Source organism: Colletotrichum tamarilloi (assembly GCF_030869305.1).
Source record: "Colletotrichum tamarilloi strain Tom-12 chromosome Unknown Scaffold_65.1, whole genome shotgun sequence".
Classification (NCBI taxonomy): Eukaryota; Fungi; Ascomycota; class Sordariomycetes; order Glomerellales; family Glomerellaceae; genus Colletotrichum; species Colletotrichum tamarilloi.
The window spans coordinates 181,370-196,019 of NW_026849447.1; the positions used below are offsets into that span (position 1 = coordinate 181,370).

Genomic DNA, 14,650 nt, shown 5'->3' on the forward strand with positions numbered 1-14,650 from the left:
TTTGGAAGAAGAGGGGTAATAAGCAATCGAAATCTCGTGGCTCGTCACGAACCGAGAGAAAGGTTGGTGGGTGTTGGCAATTGAGATATTAACAGCCCGCTTCCTTTCACAACAGTGACACTCACCAGAAGTCCACAAATAAGTGAGAAAAGGAGTTCCACTTGCTTGCCGTATTACAATGCCAAATACTATGGCTCATCTTACAAACGCCGCCCATACCGAGTCTTCTAGCCAGCAGAACCCAAAACTACGCAATATGCCTCCAGTGAACGATAACGAAGATCTAGTTGTAGACGACCAGGAGGTATCACGAACGCTTTGTAGTCGATGAAATTATACCTTTACTGAATATTTTTTTAATTCAATAGATCACTAAAGATGTAAGCTCAATCTCTGAGAGTATCATTGCACCATCCAATACAAGTGTGGCAAGCTCAGTGCTTGATTACCGCCTCGAAAATGGACGAACATATCACAAGTATAAAGATGGCAGTACGCGCTAAGCGAACATACTTGACCTGAAGCATGTTTATGCTGAGTATTGGTAGAATATTACGTCCCCAACGACGAAAGGGAGAAAGACAGGCTCGGTACGGTTTTGGGACTAAGAAGATTCATCAAGAAGACTGTACTAACGGACAGTAGACTTGCAGCACAACATGTTCCTCCTCATGTTTGAGAACAAGCTTGGATCCGCCCCGCCGAATGAGAGAGGTACAAAAGTTGGACGGACACTAGATCTCGGCACTGGAAGCAGGATATGGGCCATGGAGTTTGGTGATGAACATCCTGAAGCGGAGGTGGGCGATCCGACTTTCTAGTCGATCTACATGGTATTTGAACTCACAGAGATGCTCGATACCAGGTCTTTGGAGTCAATCTTTCTGCAACCTGGCCAAATTAGTACGTCACCAAGCCGTTTTGGATTCGATATTTCTGTTAAAGCATACTTTAGCTGACTAGCTTTCAGCATGGGACCGAACGTGAAATTTGTGATAGATGACGTTGAGGAGCCCTGGACTTATGACAAGCCGTTTGATTACATCCACAGCCGCATGATGGCGTCTTCCATCGGAGATTGGGAGAAGTACATAAAAAAATGTTTTGAGTTAGTCAGGAGCCGGCTTTCGCTGTTGCCTTGCTAACAAATTCTAGCAACCTGAATGCTGGCGGGTATCTAGAACTCAATGAGTTCGACATCATTCCCACGTCCGATGACGGATCATTAAGGGAAGATTCCGCAATGCTGAAGTCATCTCACATGATCAAAAAAGCTGCTGCGATATTTGGACGCCCATTCCGGGATGTTGTGGGACTAGCAGACCTGATGAAGGGCATTGGCTTCAGGGATGTTAACATCAAACGATTCAGATGGCCGACCAACGCATGGCCTAGAGACCCTAGGCACAAGGAGTTGGGACTTTGGAATAACGAAAACATCACATGTGGGTGGGAAGGCTTCTGTATGGCGCCGTTCACGAGGGCGCTGAACTGGACGAGGGAAGAAGTTCTGCTTCTCATGGACCAGGTTCGCCATGAGTTCAACGACAAAAGTATTCATGCATACTTCAACGTGTAAGCAGAAGTTCTGAATCGCAGATAGACCCTTGCTAACAGTGCTCAGATGGTCGATCCACGGCAGGAAGCCGACGGCAGAAGCGATAAAGTTTGGGGAAGGCAACTGAGTGATTTGGGTAGTTGAAAATGATTCATCTGCAAATGCTGGTCTCTTTCCGTTTTCATATCCGGACTTGGAATCAGTCCCTCAACTACAAATCCGAAATACGGCAGTTTTAGATCGTAAAAGCTGGTGCGTGGGTTGCTAGTTGACATTAAATTCAAGCCTGCATCTATAACGCAGTTCTGTTACATGTTGAATCGTTTCAGACGGAGTTCTGACGAAGTTCTTCTGATGATGAAGTAGAAATCTGTCTTAAACTTTCTTTCGTTGCTCAAGTATCAGACTCCCTTTGCGATCTTTGCCTGCTGGCCACTCTGTTCGCTAGCTGCACTGTCCGCATTGTCCACCCACAGCGATTTTGATACTTGAGGTTGAGTGCTTAGTAACATTGTGAAACTGAATCCCAAATGATTCTGGAGCATGCTAATTCTATCATGCCCATTGATTTCTTAGACTTGTATTGTGTGGCTCTCCGAAATAACTATCTGATTGTGTTAGAAACAGAACATATTGTGGCGCCTTTCTGTCAAGCTTGAATTAAGCATCTGGGGATTGAAAGGTCTCGGTTGAGACTGCCGTCTCGGAGGCTTGGCTGTCTAATCCTTATTGGATTTATGCTTTTCGTCCAGTGTCGCAGCCTTGGCGGTTTCTTCCCATCTGGGATGCGATATGTTCCCGACTCAAAGTATATTCCGTGTGTCTCTTCTTCGGGGAATTTGAGCAACCGCCGTTTCGATGTGGACATGCTCATTCGGGCTTTCGTTAGTCCCAATGCTGTGGTTCCGATACCCTCGGATCCTCCGATTTTTTGCTGGGAGCGATCATTCTCTAGCTTCCTGTAGCTGGCCGTCCTTGCAGCTCGACGCCCGCCAATGACATGCGGTCCTCGGTTTCATCCTAAAACAACTTGCTCTGCTATCATCCGAAGTCAATTCCTCTTGGGTGTTCCCCAACGGACATTAGAGTTGGTGATTTTCCGCTGATCGCAGGGAATGTCTTGGTATTGGCATACCCCCGGAAACTGCAGGCGAGTCGGAGTGTAAGCCAGATGACTCGCCTGATGCTGCTGACGACAGCTTCATTGACTAGATGAGCCCGAGACTGCATGATCAAGTCAAGATTACAGTATCACTGATTGTCGGAACCTTCTAGCCAAGTGAACTAGGTTTGACTGCGACGTTTACTTCGTCTGAGATGCCGCTTCACCAGGGTCCACCTCACGAGGCCGCCACTAAGCACCTGAGTTGCTGACTCTTCAGCATCTTTTGTTGATCGTAGAAGATGAGTATAAAACCGTCGGTAAACCCAACTGCAGTCACTATTCTGTCCCGGTCATCGCACCACTCAATCATTACTTTACTGTCTCTTCCACAACATCCGACAGGATTCGGATCTCTATCACTTTACTTACTTAATCTCATAAGACAATCATTCAACCTAACTCCTTGAGTCGTTCAAAATGCGTCTTACCCTCGCTTTCCTTCTCTTCTTGGTTGCTCTCACTGTGGCTCTTCCAGTAGCCAATCCCGCCAACAACAAATCCTCTACCACCAAGGCAACTACTAAGGCAACCACTAAAGCACCCACCAAGGCAACAAACACAAAGCCCTCTTCTGATAAGAAGAAACTTGAGAAGGGCATCAAAGATAATCTTAAAGCCGGCGACAAGGAGATCTCTGCTACTGAGAAGGCACAGAACGCTGCGAAGAAGAACGACGCCAAGGGCCTGAAGAAGGACGAAAAGAAGATCAATAGTGCGTTGGATGAGGCAACTAAGGATCGCCAGAAGAACCAAAAGATTGCTGGTAACAAGGACCCTGCCCTGACCAAGGGACTGGGAAAGGTCGAGAATGCGCAGAAGGGTGCGAAGCAGACAGTCAATGGCTTGACTGGCGACCCTAAGAAGGATAAGGGGTCGTTGGACAAGCTCGATGCTACTTTCAAGAAGGGCAAGAAGACTAACGAGGAGAACCTGAAGGAGGTAAGTTATACCGATCATTGTACCTTGGCGTTTCTGACTAACACCGCTCAATTAGGCCAAGAAGAACTTCAACTAGTGGCATTGGCATTGACTCTGATAGATCCAAGTGCCTGGTCCATCATTGCAGAAGACATGGAAAGTCATTGGATTATTTAGTTCCTAAGGGGATCACAGAGAATCATCAGTTGAGAGGCAATTGGATCACTTTTATAAGCACATTAAATCCACTAGACACTCAAAGAAGATCCCTGAACAATGATATTAAAGCTGTTTCCATTCATTACCCAAGCGCTCCTAGATATGACGCAAATGGCTGCCCTTACGAAAACCATCCACCTTCAACTGCATTGAAAAACCGTGGGAGCTATTCAAAATGTGCCATGAAAATACTCCGCAACCTGGGGCGGAAGCTGGCGATACGCTCCAAGCTTTCCATCGACGATGAGATCTTCAAGAGTTGCCTTTTCATACCCTTGGACCTCCCAGATATCGGTCCCAACCATTTTGGCTTGCTGGCCAGTGCCCCATATCTTACGGCAGTACCAAGCTAGGGTGAAGAGACTACCTGAATTGAGCCCTGCTTCGACTTCGGAATTGACTCTCTCAAGACTCAAGGAGGAGAGGCGAGGAGGTGCGCCGTGCTTCTTTTCCAACGTAGTAGCAACCTGTTCTCCAGTGACCTTCAACTCCGAAATTGAGATTGACCTATTCTGAATCTGAGCAATTGGCGTCGAAGCGAAGATGGCAGCATATGCCGCGGCCACGTAATTCCTGGTGCTAATCATCACATTGTTAAGCATTCGAGTTTGCTCAGATTTCAGCATCAGCTGCGACTTACCACAAGTCCACAACCTCCTTGGCACTGTTTCCCGAGTATACGATTCTGTTACCGGGCAAGTCTACACCCATGCCACTATTATGTCGATGCTCTAGTCAGCCGAGACGAAATTCAAAGTTTGAAATGCAAGCAAATAGAGGGTAATCTCACGGAGTGTTGAGTGCAAACTCTGCAAAGTTTCCAAGCAGTACCAGCGACGTCGGTATACCAGCCGCGATAGAAACTTCCTCAACTTGGCGCTTAGCCTTGTTGACGCCGATCTTCAACCCTTGTTCGTCGTATTGACCCGCGAGCTCTGAAGGCGAAAACAACTTGACTTCCGTCTTCGGTATGGCCTTGATAAAGGCATGCTGTCGCTCAACGCCTTCGTGCCCAACGAGGGAGCTGGGAGACTGTCAGAGCGTCTGGTCGGGATGGGCTGAACCCGAATGGTACCTCGAGACCAAGAAGTACTTACATTACGACGTCAATGTCATGTAGGGCATCAACGAGTGCTTTCTCATCGTTGACATCCACCTCCACACTGGTGACGGAGGCGGGCAGGCTTGAGATATCGGATCCTGGTCGGTAAATGACTCGAATGGGTGCTCCCGAAGCGATCAAGGCTTCGGTTATCTTCGAGCTTGCCCAGCCTCGATGCCCGTAGATAGCGATACGATTAAAAGACGACATATTGGGACCAAAAGATGAGAACTGCTAATATAACTTGGCTGAGTAGTTTAAGGAGGTATGTGCTGGGGTTAGTTGACTGGATAGACGCACTAGAGGCAGCAAGGCCAACTTATCTATCAGTTTACCAACGTACATCTGTGTTTCAAAGCATCGGCTTGAGGTACCATCTGTGAGACCTGACTACCTATAAGCAAGATTGGTCATTCTTGGTGGTGGGACTATGGAGACCTTCCCGGTCTCTTATTAACGAAAACGAGGTGCATAAGCCACCATGCCACCTCCGTCATGGTAGATGATGATTCCCATGCACCCGACATCCCCGCTCACTGTGTCACCAGCAGGAATATTGGTTTCCCAACCGCATCTGTGGAACAAGACTGATTCAATTAGTCAGCTTTGGGTGGATATAACAATGGCCGTTTCTGAGCAAATTTTGCCGCCGAATACTAATGGGGAACAGTGGGTGCGTTCCGTCCATTTATAATTTTCAGGTATTAGTCAAGATGACACTACCCGGGCGTGTTTGCTTCCGATGAACTGAAGTCTCCGTTCCACTTGGCCGAAGGGAGATAAGGGTCATCAGAGCCTACTTACTTTTGTTAACAGCCCGGGATCTGTTCAATGAAGAGGGCATTAAATATTCGATATACTGAGATTTGTTTTACCAAGATCATCTGCTTTGATATTCACACATGCATCTTATGCAAGGGGAAAATGGGGGGACGAACCCCCAAAACTTCGTCAAGTCAAGGCGTCTGGCTTCATGACATGTTGACTGTAAGAATCCATATTATTGAATCGGCCTTCGGGGGTCGAATTGCGTCAACGTTATGATGCATGTAGTTTGAAAGCGGAGAGCGTCTGCAGCTAAGTACTTCAGCTTTCGGAGCCTGAGCCCCGGTGACATAGCGTAACATTTTCTGACTCTTACATTCGAAGACAAGCGACTTCTACGTGGGGCAGATATCCGGTCCTTGGGGTCCATGTTATTATCTATCAGACAGATCCTTATGACATAGGAGCTCAACTGGACGAACAGCATATGTCGTCTTAAACTGAGCTAAGCACTGCTGGAGACGTAGCCATTCTGCCAAAACATTCGGGCTCAACAGTCAGGTTTTAAGTGTTGTGTCATAGTTGAACTGATTGTTACGAAAAGTATGATTGATAGTTGTATGATTTGTCTATTAATACAATTACGATTCAATACAGGTGCACAGGTACAATGTAATCATAGACGCTTCGTATTTTGCTTCCAGAGTGCTGCGCCCACCATCCATAGCACTTTGACCAGGAATCGCGTCCAATAGATATGCCGTGCCTGTTCCTGAACTCATGAAGCCTGCGCCCGTACGACGCTTTGTAGTAGCGAGTCACGGCTGAGAGTTACATTGCCTGCGTCACCTGGGTCCTTCTGGTAGAAACGCAAACGTCAAGAGGCTAAGATACAAAGAGACTCAACGACAACTGTAGTATAGTACAAATGCAAATGACTTTTATGCTGTGTAGTCCATCAGTAATTCACGTAGAATCAAAGTCGGCCGATAATCGGGCTTCCAATGTCGCGATTTCGGTCGTGTAAGTTTCACGAGCCACAAGAAGATTACACATCATGAAACAGCCCTTTACTGTCCGCCGAGGTGAAACGGCCACGACTAGAGTCTCCTCTCACCGAGCCTTTTACCTCAGACGGTACAGGAAATCTCAGGTAAGCATGCTTGGTACGTTCCGGACTTTCTCCTACTCAGTCTTCCGCCCGGCAGCGGCAGCCGAGTGTAGGCGATGGCCGCACTCGGATCGCCGCGGTCCGCTTCGCAAATCAACGGAGGCCGCGCACGAACGGTTGGAGGAAATGACATCACATGGCACCCTGGGACTCGGATGTCCGTTTGTCGTGCCAAGGATGGCATCTGATTCAGCGTCTCTTTGCCAATGTTTTCGAGTTGGCATTTCATGAAAGATCAGATTGTGATCGTGCATTTATAAGGGGTCTCCCCTCGTTTCCTGACGAGAAAGCAAGTGCATCGTGATAGTATCCCATGCAATCAATTTGACGTCTATACTTCAAGATGAAAGAACCACAGCGACGATTACGATACAATGTCGCCATATCACTCGATGGCTTCATTGCACCTCCAGATGGATTAACGGATTGGATCGTACAAGACGACAATATCGACTTCCATGCACTTTATGCCCAGTTTGACACGTTTGTTATGGGCCGCAAGACGTATCAGTGCATGTTCGCTATGGGCGAGCAAAATCCCCTACGACAATATCCAAAGCAGAACCTGGTTGTTGTTAGCAGGACTCTGAGGAGCGACGATCACCCGGCTGTGACTATCGTATCGCACAACTTCACCGGCTACGTGGCGGACCTCAAAAACGCGGAGGGCCGGGACATCTGGCTCATGGGCGGCGGGCAGCTGGCGGGGCCGTGTCTGGATGCGGGGATCCTAGACTCCGTCGAGACCGCGATCATGCCTGTGATGCTGAGGAAAGGGACCAGAATGCTGCCTGACTCAGCGCTCACGCCGCTTGGGGGATTCAAATTGGAGTTGGTGGATTGCAAAAAGTTAGACACGAGTGGTATTGTGAACTGCAAGTACAATGTCAGCAGGAGAATGGCAGCGTCTCTGGGTGAAGCATTATCATTCTGTTGAACGGGGGGGTAGTTGATATGAAGAAGAGGCTCCGAAAATACCCTCACGTGGTAAAACATACCCAGCCATTGTGTAAGGTCGTTTAAAAGTTACTTTGTTTACCTAGAAGAGAATAACTGCTGACTTTTTTCACGATTCTCCGATGGAACTTCCGCCGTCACCTCTGCAGGGCTTCGGCGCGTATAACTCCTTTGCTCAAGCACCAGATTTAACTGGCCGGCATGTATGCATGAATTCCATTGATGGGTTGCGAAGCATCCCGAGCTGAATTGAATCTCATGACCAAATCTTCATCGTCTCGGCTCGCTAGGACATGCCGCTTGAAGATGGAGAGGACGCGTCCTCCCCTCGCCGAAATTGGTGTCGCAAGTGACGCAGACGTGCAGCGGATCTACGTAGGACGTGGACAGAACCCCTCAGCGCGTTGGTAGCTCTCGTCCCACCATGATCTCTACACAGGTAGGCAGATCAAATATCGAGAGAAAAAGCGGATTATTAAATCACAAATGTTCAGAGTCTAACGACAGAATTCCAAAGGTCTCGAAGGATTCGACTTCGCGTCTTGATGCTCGAGCGGCTTAAATCCGCGACGGATTCTTCCCTTAGCTCCGCTAATCCCCTGGCGGTGATCATAAACATTGAGCTGTGGGCTCATAAATAACGCTGGAGTAGTCTCAAGTGATCTGATTGTTCCCACACATCTTTCTTTCTGGCCAAAGATGGCGACAAGAACAACTCAAAACATACTGATCCTCGGCGGCACCGGCAAGGTTGGTCGCCAGATCACGAAGCTGTTCGCACAAACATCAACCCCCGTCTACCAAAGTTCCCGGAGCGGGGCCTCCACAACGGAGCCGGACGCCGAAAACGTTCATGCCGTCGCGTTTGACTGGGAGAATGAGCAGACATGGGCCACGGTCCTAAGCATCGGCGCTGCTAGTGTCTTTCTTGTGGCACCGCCGGTGATGGATATGCTTCCGCCGATGCGGTCATTCATTGACCAAGCGAGGATCCAGAGTCGCAAAACGAGATTTGTGCTGCTGAGCGGCAGCCCAGTTGAGCCTGACATTAATGGGTATGCGATGGGTCGGCCGCATGCGTACTTAAAGGAGCTCGGCGACAAGGGCGAGGTGGAATGGGCTGCATTGCGACCAACGTGGTTCCAACGTGAGCTTTTGTGTTCACCATCCTAGTTTAATGCCAGTGAGCTGATATGAGAGCAGAAAACTTCGCAGAGCAGGAACATCATCGCCTGGCGATTATCAACGAGAGCACCGTGTATTCCGCCACCGCCGACGGCAGGATTCCCTGGGTGGCTACAGAGGACATCGCTGCCTGTGCGTTCCAGCTACTCACTCAAGAAGACGCGCCGAATGACGAATATCTCATTCTTGGGCCTGAGCTACTCACTTACGACGAGGTGAGCGCCGGTAACCCTATTCTTAAGTAATATACGAAAATGTTAATTGCTGATCTTTCCGTGGCAGGTCGCTGGCATACTCTCCGACGTTCTGGGACGAAAGATTGTGCACAAACGTCTTTCATCACAGGAGCTGGTGGACCGTTACGCCGCTCAGGGCATGCCGCGGGATTACGCGGAGATGATGGGTGGGCTGGATACGGCCATCAAGAACGGGAGCGAGGACAGGACCAACAGCGTCGTCCTTGCGGTGACTGGGAAACAGCCAAAGAAGTTCCGTGACTTTGCTGAGAGGAACAAGGCAGTCTGGGCGCAAGATGCCTGAAAACATGGTCACAATAGGCGGCTCTTCAGGCTTGAAGCGAGTATCGGCTCACCGAACTCAGGTGAGAAGGATGAGTGCATGCGGCAGTGACGCTGTGAGATGCCTCCCACCCTTGCTCATACTATCTGGTCGCTACACCAGACTTTCTTTCTCGGCGAGCGTTCCATGTCGCCTACACGTACATTAAAACGAATAGAAGGGGAAAAAGGTTTCGTTTTCAGTCAGCAAACGCCGCCGTTTTCAGCCGAAAGCTAATACAGCTTGTCCTCGCGTGCGGGGATGTGCGCTAAGGTTGAAACAAGTCATGAGATCACAAAGCCTCCCTGCGTGCCTGAAAGTCTGCGACATGAAATGCGAGCTCATTGTCCTTTCTACAACATCTATCTAATCAGATTGCTCAAGCTCCGATTCGAATGACTTGTGCATGAATCTCACGATATGGACTCATCATTTGCCGCGATTGAGGATGAAATGCCGGGGAAGGCCGGCGGCCGGGGTAATGCCCGGAGCTCGGCGGAGACGGCGAACCCACTGACGTACCCCAAGGCGGCTGAGCCATTCAGTCAGGACCTCTTCAAGAACCCAACATCGGAGTATCGAGGATGCCCTCTGTGGTCATGGAATACGAAGCTGGAAAAGAAGAAGCTCCTCCGCCAGATTGATCATCTCAGTGAGATGGGCATGGGAGGTTTCCACATGCACGTCCGGACCGGACTAGATACCGAGTACATGGGTCCGGAGTTCATGGATCGTGTACGAGACTGCGTGGAGTATGCGGAGAGTAAGGGGATGCTCGCCTGCTTGTAAGGAACCCCAAATCCCGATCATTCTTCAATGAGATTGCTGATGACACTCATCAGATATGACGATGATCGATGGCCCTCTGGCGTTGCTGGGGGCAAGGTAGTCAAACAGTACCCAGAGCATAAGACGAAGCACGTTCTGTTCACGCCGTATCCATATGGCTCAGTTGAGCTCGGCGGGTAAGTCTTCAGGCCATCATTCTCGCATCCATCTGACGCGAGTTTTAGTGGGTGCGCTCCAAGTTCAGCACAGGCCTGCCGGAGTGAAGAGGGATACCTCTTGGCACGCTTCTCAATCACCCTAGATGAGAATGGACGCCTGAAGTCGAACAAGAAACTTGAAGAGGGTGAGGATGCTGAACCAGGTGGGAGAGTCTGGTACGCATATGTCGAGATCAACCCCCCGTCATCTTGGTTCAACGGGCAGACGTACATCGATACAATGAGCACCGAGGCCATGAACCGCTTCTTAGAGAGCACCCACGAGGTTTACAAGAATAAGATTGGCGACAAATTTGGCACGACGGTGCCCTGTATCTTCACCGATGAGCCTCAGGTGGCTATCAAAACACAACTCTCCAGTCCGACTGGAGTGGAAGACGTCTTTCTTCCATGGACAGCAGATCTGCCCGACACATTCAGAGCGACGTATGGCGAGGATGCAGATCTCGTCGCTAGCATCCCGGAACTGCTCTGGGATCTCCCGGGAGACACACCAAGCTTATCCCGCTACCGCTTCCACGATCATGTCAGCGAAAGATTCGTTACATCGTTTCTCGATCTGCTGGCAAATTGGTGCAGAAAGAACAAAATCATTCTCAACGGCCACATGATGGAGGAACCCACACTGCGTTCGCAAACAACTGCCCACGGCGAAGCAATGCGTTGCTACCGAAACCAGACGCTTCCGGGCATGGACCTTCTAAATGACTGGGTCGAGTACAATACTGCGAAGCAGTGCACGAGCGTTGCCCGCCAGAACGGTGTTCGCGGCGCCATGAGTGAGATTTATGGGTGCACCCACTGGTACTTCACTTTCGAAGGGCACAAGGGCTGCGGAGACTGGCACGCGGCTCTAGGCATCACGTTCCGCGTGCAGCACCTCAGCTGGGTCAGCATGGCCGGCGAGGGCAAACGTGATTATCCCGCCAGCATCGGATATCAGAGTCCATGGTATAAAGAGTACGGCTACGTCGAGGACCATTTCGCCCGTGTTGGTGTCGCCTTGACGCGCGGCAAGGCCGTCACGCGAGTTGGTGTGATCCACCCCATTGAGAGCTTTTGGTTGTGCTTCGGTCCCAATAACAGCGGCGATGATGAGATTGGTCGCCGTGATCAGGCTTTCGCCGAGCTCACAAACTGGCTGCTGCATGGCTTGGTTGATTTTGACTTCATCTCCGAGAGCCTTCTCCCGAATCAAATCGGCGTAGATGTCTCGAAGCCTCTCAAAGTTGGTCAGTGCGAGTACGATGTTGTCATTCTGCCGAACCTACGAACTATTCGGTCATCGACCTTCGAAGTCGTGAAGAAATTCACTGCCGCTGGGGGTACCGTCATAATCGCTGGTGACGGTCCGGTTCTTATCGATGCTCAGGCTGCGCCGCCGGATCTTAGCCTTGACATCGAGCCGTCGGTCAAGGTGGCTTGGGGTCAAGGCGATATCCTCTCTGCGGTATCTCAAAACCGTGACTTGAAGATCGACTTGAAGGATGGAGGGCCGACCGATACCCTACTCTATCAGATGCGCCAGGATGAGGAAGAAAGATTTGTCTTCATCTGCAACACGGATAGAAATAATCCGTACGACACGCTAGTAAATATTAAAGGCGACTGGGACGTGGAGGTTTTGGATACTTTCACCGGTTCAACTCATCACCACAAAACTCGTTATGAAGGTGGTTGGACCATCTTCGATCACAGATTTGAAGGTTGCGCAAGTCTACTCCTGAGACTTTACCCCGTGCCAGGGGAAGAACTGTCTTTTGTCAGTATCGAAGAAGCACTAGCGCTGGCTCCAGCTCAGCACTCTTCTGCGGAACTCAAGCTCGAGGAAGTCGTGCTCTCGGAGCCAAACGTTCTGATGCTCGATTACGCGCTGTACAGGATCGACGATGACCCCTGGGAGGACTCTGCACGACAAGAAATCCTCAAGATCGACAATGAAATTCGAGAACGTCTGCGCATCCCGGCTAAGGGTTCCGCCTGGAAGCAGCCCTGGTCCGTCCCGCAGTCGGAGCGAGCAGCAAAGGTCTATGTCGACCTCAGGTTCGAGTTTGATTCCACCGTCATTATCAAGACTCCAGCCTACCTCGCGATGGAAAACCCCGAAAACGCGAGAATCACCATCAACGGCAACAAACTCCCAGTCCAAGAGAAAAGGCTCTCTTGGTGGGTCGATGAGGATATCAAGACCATTTCGGTGCCGAAGAGAACGATTCGCAAGGGGAAAAACATCATCGAGCTCAGTATGCCCTTTGGTGTTTTGACCAACCTAGAGAGGATATACTTACTTGGCAGCTTCAGCGTTGAGCTGAAGAACAATCTGCCTATACTATGTGAGCGAAGACAGAGCTTGGGTTGGGGCGATGTGGTTACACAAGGTCACCCATTTTATGCTGGTAACGTGACGTATAACTGCAGCTTCTCACTGAAATCTCGCTCGGCTGTCACCCTCTCGATTCCAAAGTTTGCGACGCCCGTCATCAAGGTTCAATGGAAGGGGAAGAGCGGGCATATTGCCCTGCAGCCAAGGAAACTAGATCTTGGTGAACTAGAATCCGGCAAACACGAAATCTCGATTACAGCCTTTGGTTACCGGTACAATTCATTTGGCCATATACACCTCACAGACGGCGTCTTTGGATGCTGGCCTGACATGTGGCGAAGTAAGTAATCTAGTGGTAATCTCTGCATGGCAGCATGCTGACGTGATTCTCAACAGCTGGTGGATGGGCTTGGAGCGAGGAATACCTGTTGAAGCCTACCGGAGTCCTGGAGAAGCCCTCCTTGATTGTGGAATCAAAGGCCGGTGAGGCGAGTGAAGAATGGATTGTCTTGGTCGAATAAGTACCTCAGCCTTGATTTTTTTCAACCGCAATCAAGGAGAATCAGCAAAATTGTACGATCATATGGCTATGAGCGCTACTGGCGACATTTTGTTGTAATACTACTCTTTTGAACAGAAAATGAGAATTCGAATGTTTGGTCAAGAACTGAGGAGGGGCATCCCATTATACCTTTGGGCGTCTCTCAGCTGAGTATCGTGTATCGCAATTGTATTCATCCACTGAGACCCCCAACCCGGAGATTCATGGCAACGCTTCCATTAGCACCGACACCTACAGGAACGCCGACCCTATCAGACGTCTGTGGAAACGAATCTGCGGAGAATAGTGTACCGTTGCCGATAAGATCAAGGTCGGCGCCGGTGAGCTGATGTTGTCTGTCAGAATGCTATTTCACAGAGACTGCAGGCACATGAAGTGTTCACTTACACCGAGTAGGGATGACGGGCCAGCTGCTTGATAACAGACAAGACTGCCGTTGCTTGCGCTGCAGGGCTCGTAGCCACGGATGGCGACATTTTCGACAGGGGTTCCGACAGTGTTGAATGGATAGCACGCTAGACTGCCTGTGATGAAGTTGCCGTACCCGTTAATACAGCCAATCCTTTGGCCGTTTTCGAATGCAAGAAGCTCAAATGTCCTGGGGAGTGTTGCAAAAACACCGCAGTTCGAGCCGAGAGTCAGGGCAATGAACTTAGGATGCATTCTGAAATATCTGAAGAGATGTTTCTTCGAAGGAATATCAAGAATCAAACTTCTTCTAGCGGTACTTTGCCTCCAATACCCGACATTTGTACTTGTATGCTGCCTTTGTTCCTTGGGAATCAATGAGTGTGAGAATATTGAAGGCAAACAGTAGCGCCACCGTAGTAATATAGGCGGAGCAAGTGCATTAAGCTTAACATTCTACTCTGAACGATGTCAACGAGCAAACTGACAATTTTATGACAAAGGCCATGTAAGTCAACATACCCACTTCCTGGCACCCCCCTGTTTCTGGCACCACAAAAACGATGGGATCACAACCCAACCTCCTCATTACTATTAACTATTGATCCTCAACCACACCCACTACAATACAGCTGCCAGCCTCACTAGGGCATTCAGAGTCGCTGGATTCAGCCGTGATAACCTCCTTTTCACCCGCTTCGATTTGAGCCCGATGGATATCCCTGATGTTCGCGAACTTCGTATTGGGATCG

The 14,650-nt window shown here is 49.6% G+C and overlaps 7 protein-coding genes across 7 annotated transcripts; 5 read left to right on the plus strand and 2 right to left on the minus strand.

Annotated features, from left to right (window-relative positions):
• Window positions 1-190: 190 nt before the first annotated feature.
• CTAM01_11677 (TAM domain methyltransferase) lies at window positions 191-1,685 on the plus strand (the record flags this gene model as incomplete). Its single annotated transcript, XM_060527688.1, has 8 exons — window positions 191-304; window positions 369-492; window positions 549-590; window positions 646-800; window positions 866-903; window positions 971-1,087; window positions 1,156-1,575; window positions 1,625-1,685. 8 exons carry the CDS (start codon window positions 191-193, stop codon window positions 1,683-1,685), a joined length of 1,071 nt encoding a protein of 356 aa, XP_060377729.1.
• Window positions 1,686-3,140: 1,455 nt separating this feature from the next.
• CTAM01_11678 (uncharacterized protein) lies at window positions 3,141-3,738 on the plus strand (the record flags this gene model as incomplete). Its single annotated transcript, XM_060527689.1, has 2 exons — window positions 3,141-3,662; window positions 3,718-3,738. 2 exons carry the CDS (start codon window positions 3,141-3,143, stop codon window positions 3,736-3,738), a joined length of 543 nt encoding a protein of 180 aa, XP_060377730.1.
• Window positions 3,739-4,030: 292 nt separating this feature from the next.
• CTAM01_11679 (uncharacterized protein) lies at window positions 4,031-5,172 on the minus strand (the record flags this gene model as incomplete). Its single annotated transcript, XM_060527690.1, has 4 exons — window positions 4,031-4,439; window positions 4,501-4,575; window positions 4,651-4,884; window positions 4,958-5,172. 4 exons carry the CDS (start codon window positions 5,170-5,172, stop codon window positions 4,031-4,033), a joined length of 933 nt encoding a protein of 310 aa, XP_060377731.1.
• A 2,069-nt stretch (window positions 5,173-7,241) lies between these two features.
• On the plus strand, window positions 7,242-7,835 carry CTAM01_11680 (riboflavin biosynthesis protein RibD domain-containing protein; the record flags this gene model as incomplete). Its single annotated transcript, XM_060527691.1, has 1 exon — window positions 7,242-7,835. The coding sequence occupies one exon, from the start codon at window positions 7,242-7,244 to the stop codon at window positions 7,833-7,835; it is 594 nt and encodes a 197-aa protein (XP_060377732.1).
• A 719-nt stretch (window positions 7,836-8,554) lies between these two features.
• CTAM01_11681 (AFUA_2G17970 family ergot alkaloid biosynthesis protein) lies at window positions 8,555-9,580 on the plus strand (the record flags this gene model as incomplete). The annotated part of the gene is made up of 3 exons (XM_060527692.1): window positions 8,555-9,002; window positions 9,059-9,255; window positions 9,323-9,580. The coding sequence occupies 3 exons, from the start codon at window positions 8,555-8,557 to the stop codon at window positions 9,578-9,580; spliced, it is 903 nt and encodes a 300-aa protein (XP_060377733.1).
• Window positions 9,581-10,018: 438 nt separating this feature from the next.
• On the plus strand, window positions 10,019-13,449 carry CTAM01_11682 (glycoside hydrolase family 2; the record flags this gene model as incomplete). The annotated part of the gene is made up of 4 exons (XM_060527693.1): window positions 10,019-10,383; window positions 10,441-10,563; window positions 10,612-13,268; window positions 13,325-13,449. The coding sequence occupies 4 exons, from the start codon at window positions 10,019-10,021 to the stop codon at window positions 13,447-13,449; spliced, it is 3,270 nt and encodes a 1,089-aa protein (XP_060377734.1).
• Window positions 13,450-13,662: 213 nt separating this feature from the next.
• Window positions 13,663-14,153, minus strand: CTAM01_11683 (uncharacterized protein; the record flags this gene model as incomplete). Its single annotated transcript, XM_060527694.1, has 2 exons — window positions 13,663-13,815; window positions 13,878-14,153. The coding sequence occupies 2 exons, from the start codon at window positions 14,151-14,153 to the stop codon at window positions 13,663-13,665; spliced, it is 429 nt and encodes a 142-aa protein (XP_060377735.1).
• Window positions 14,154-14,650: the final 497 nt, after the last annotated feature.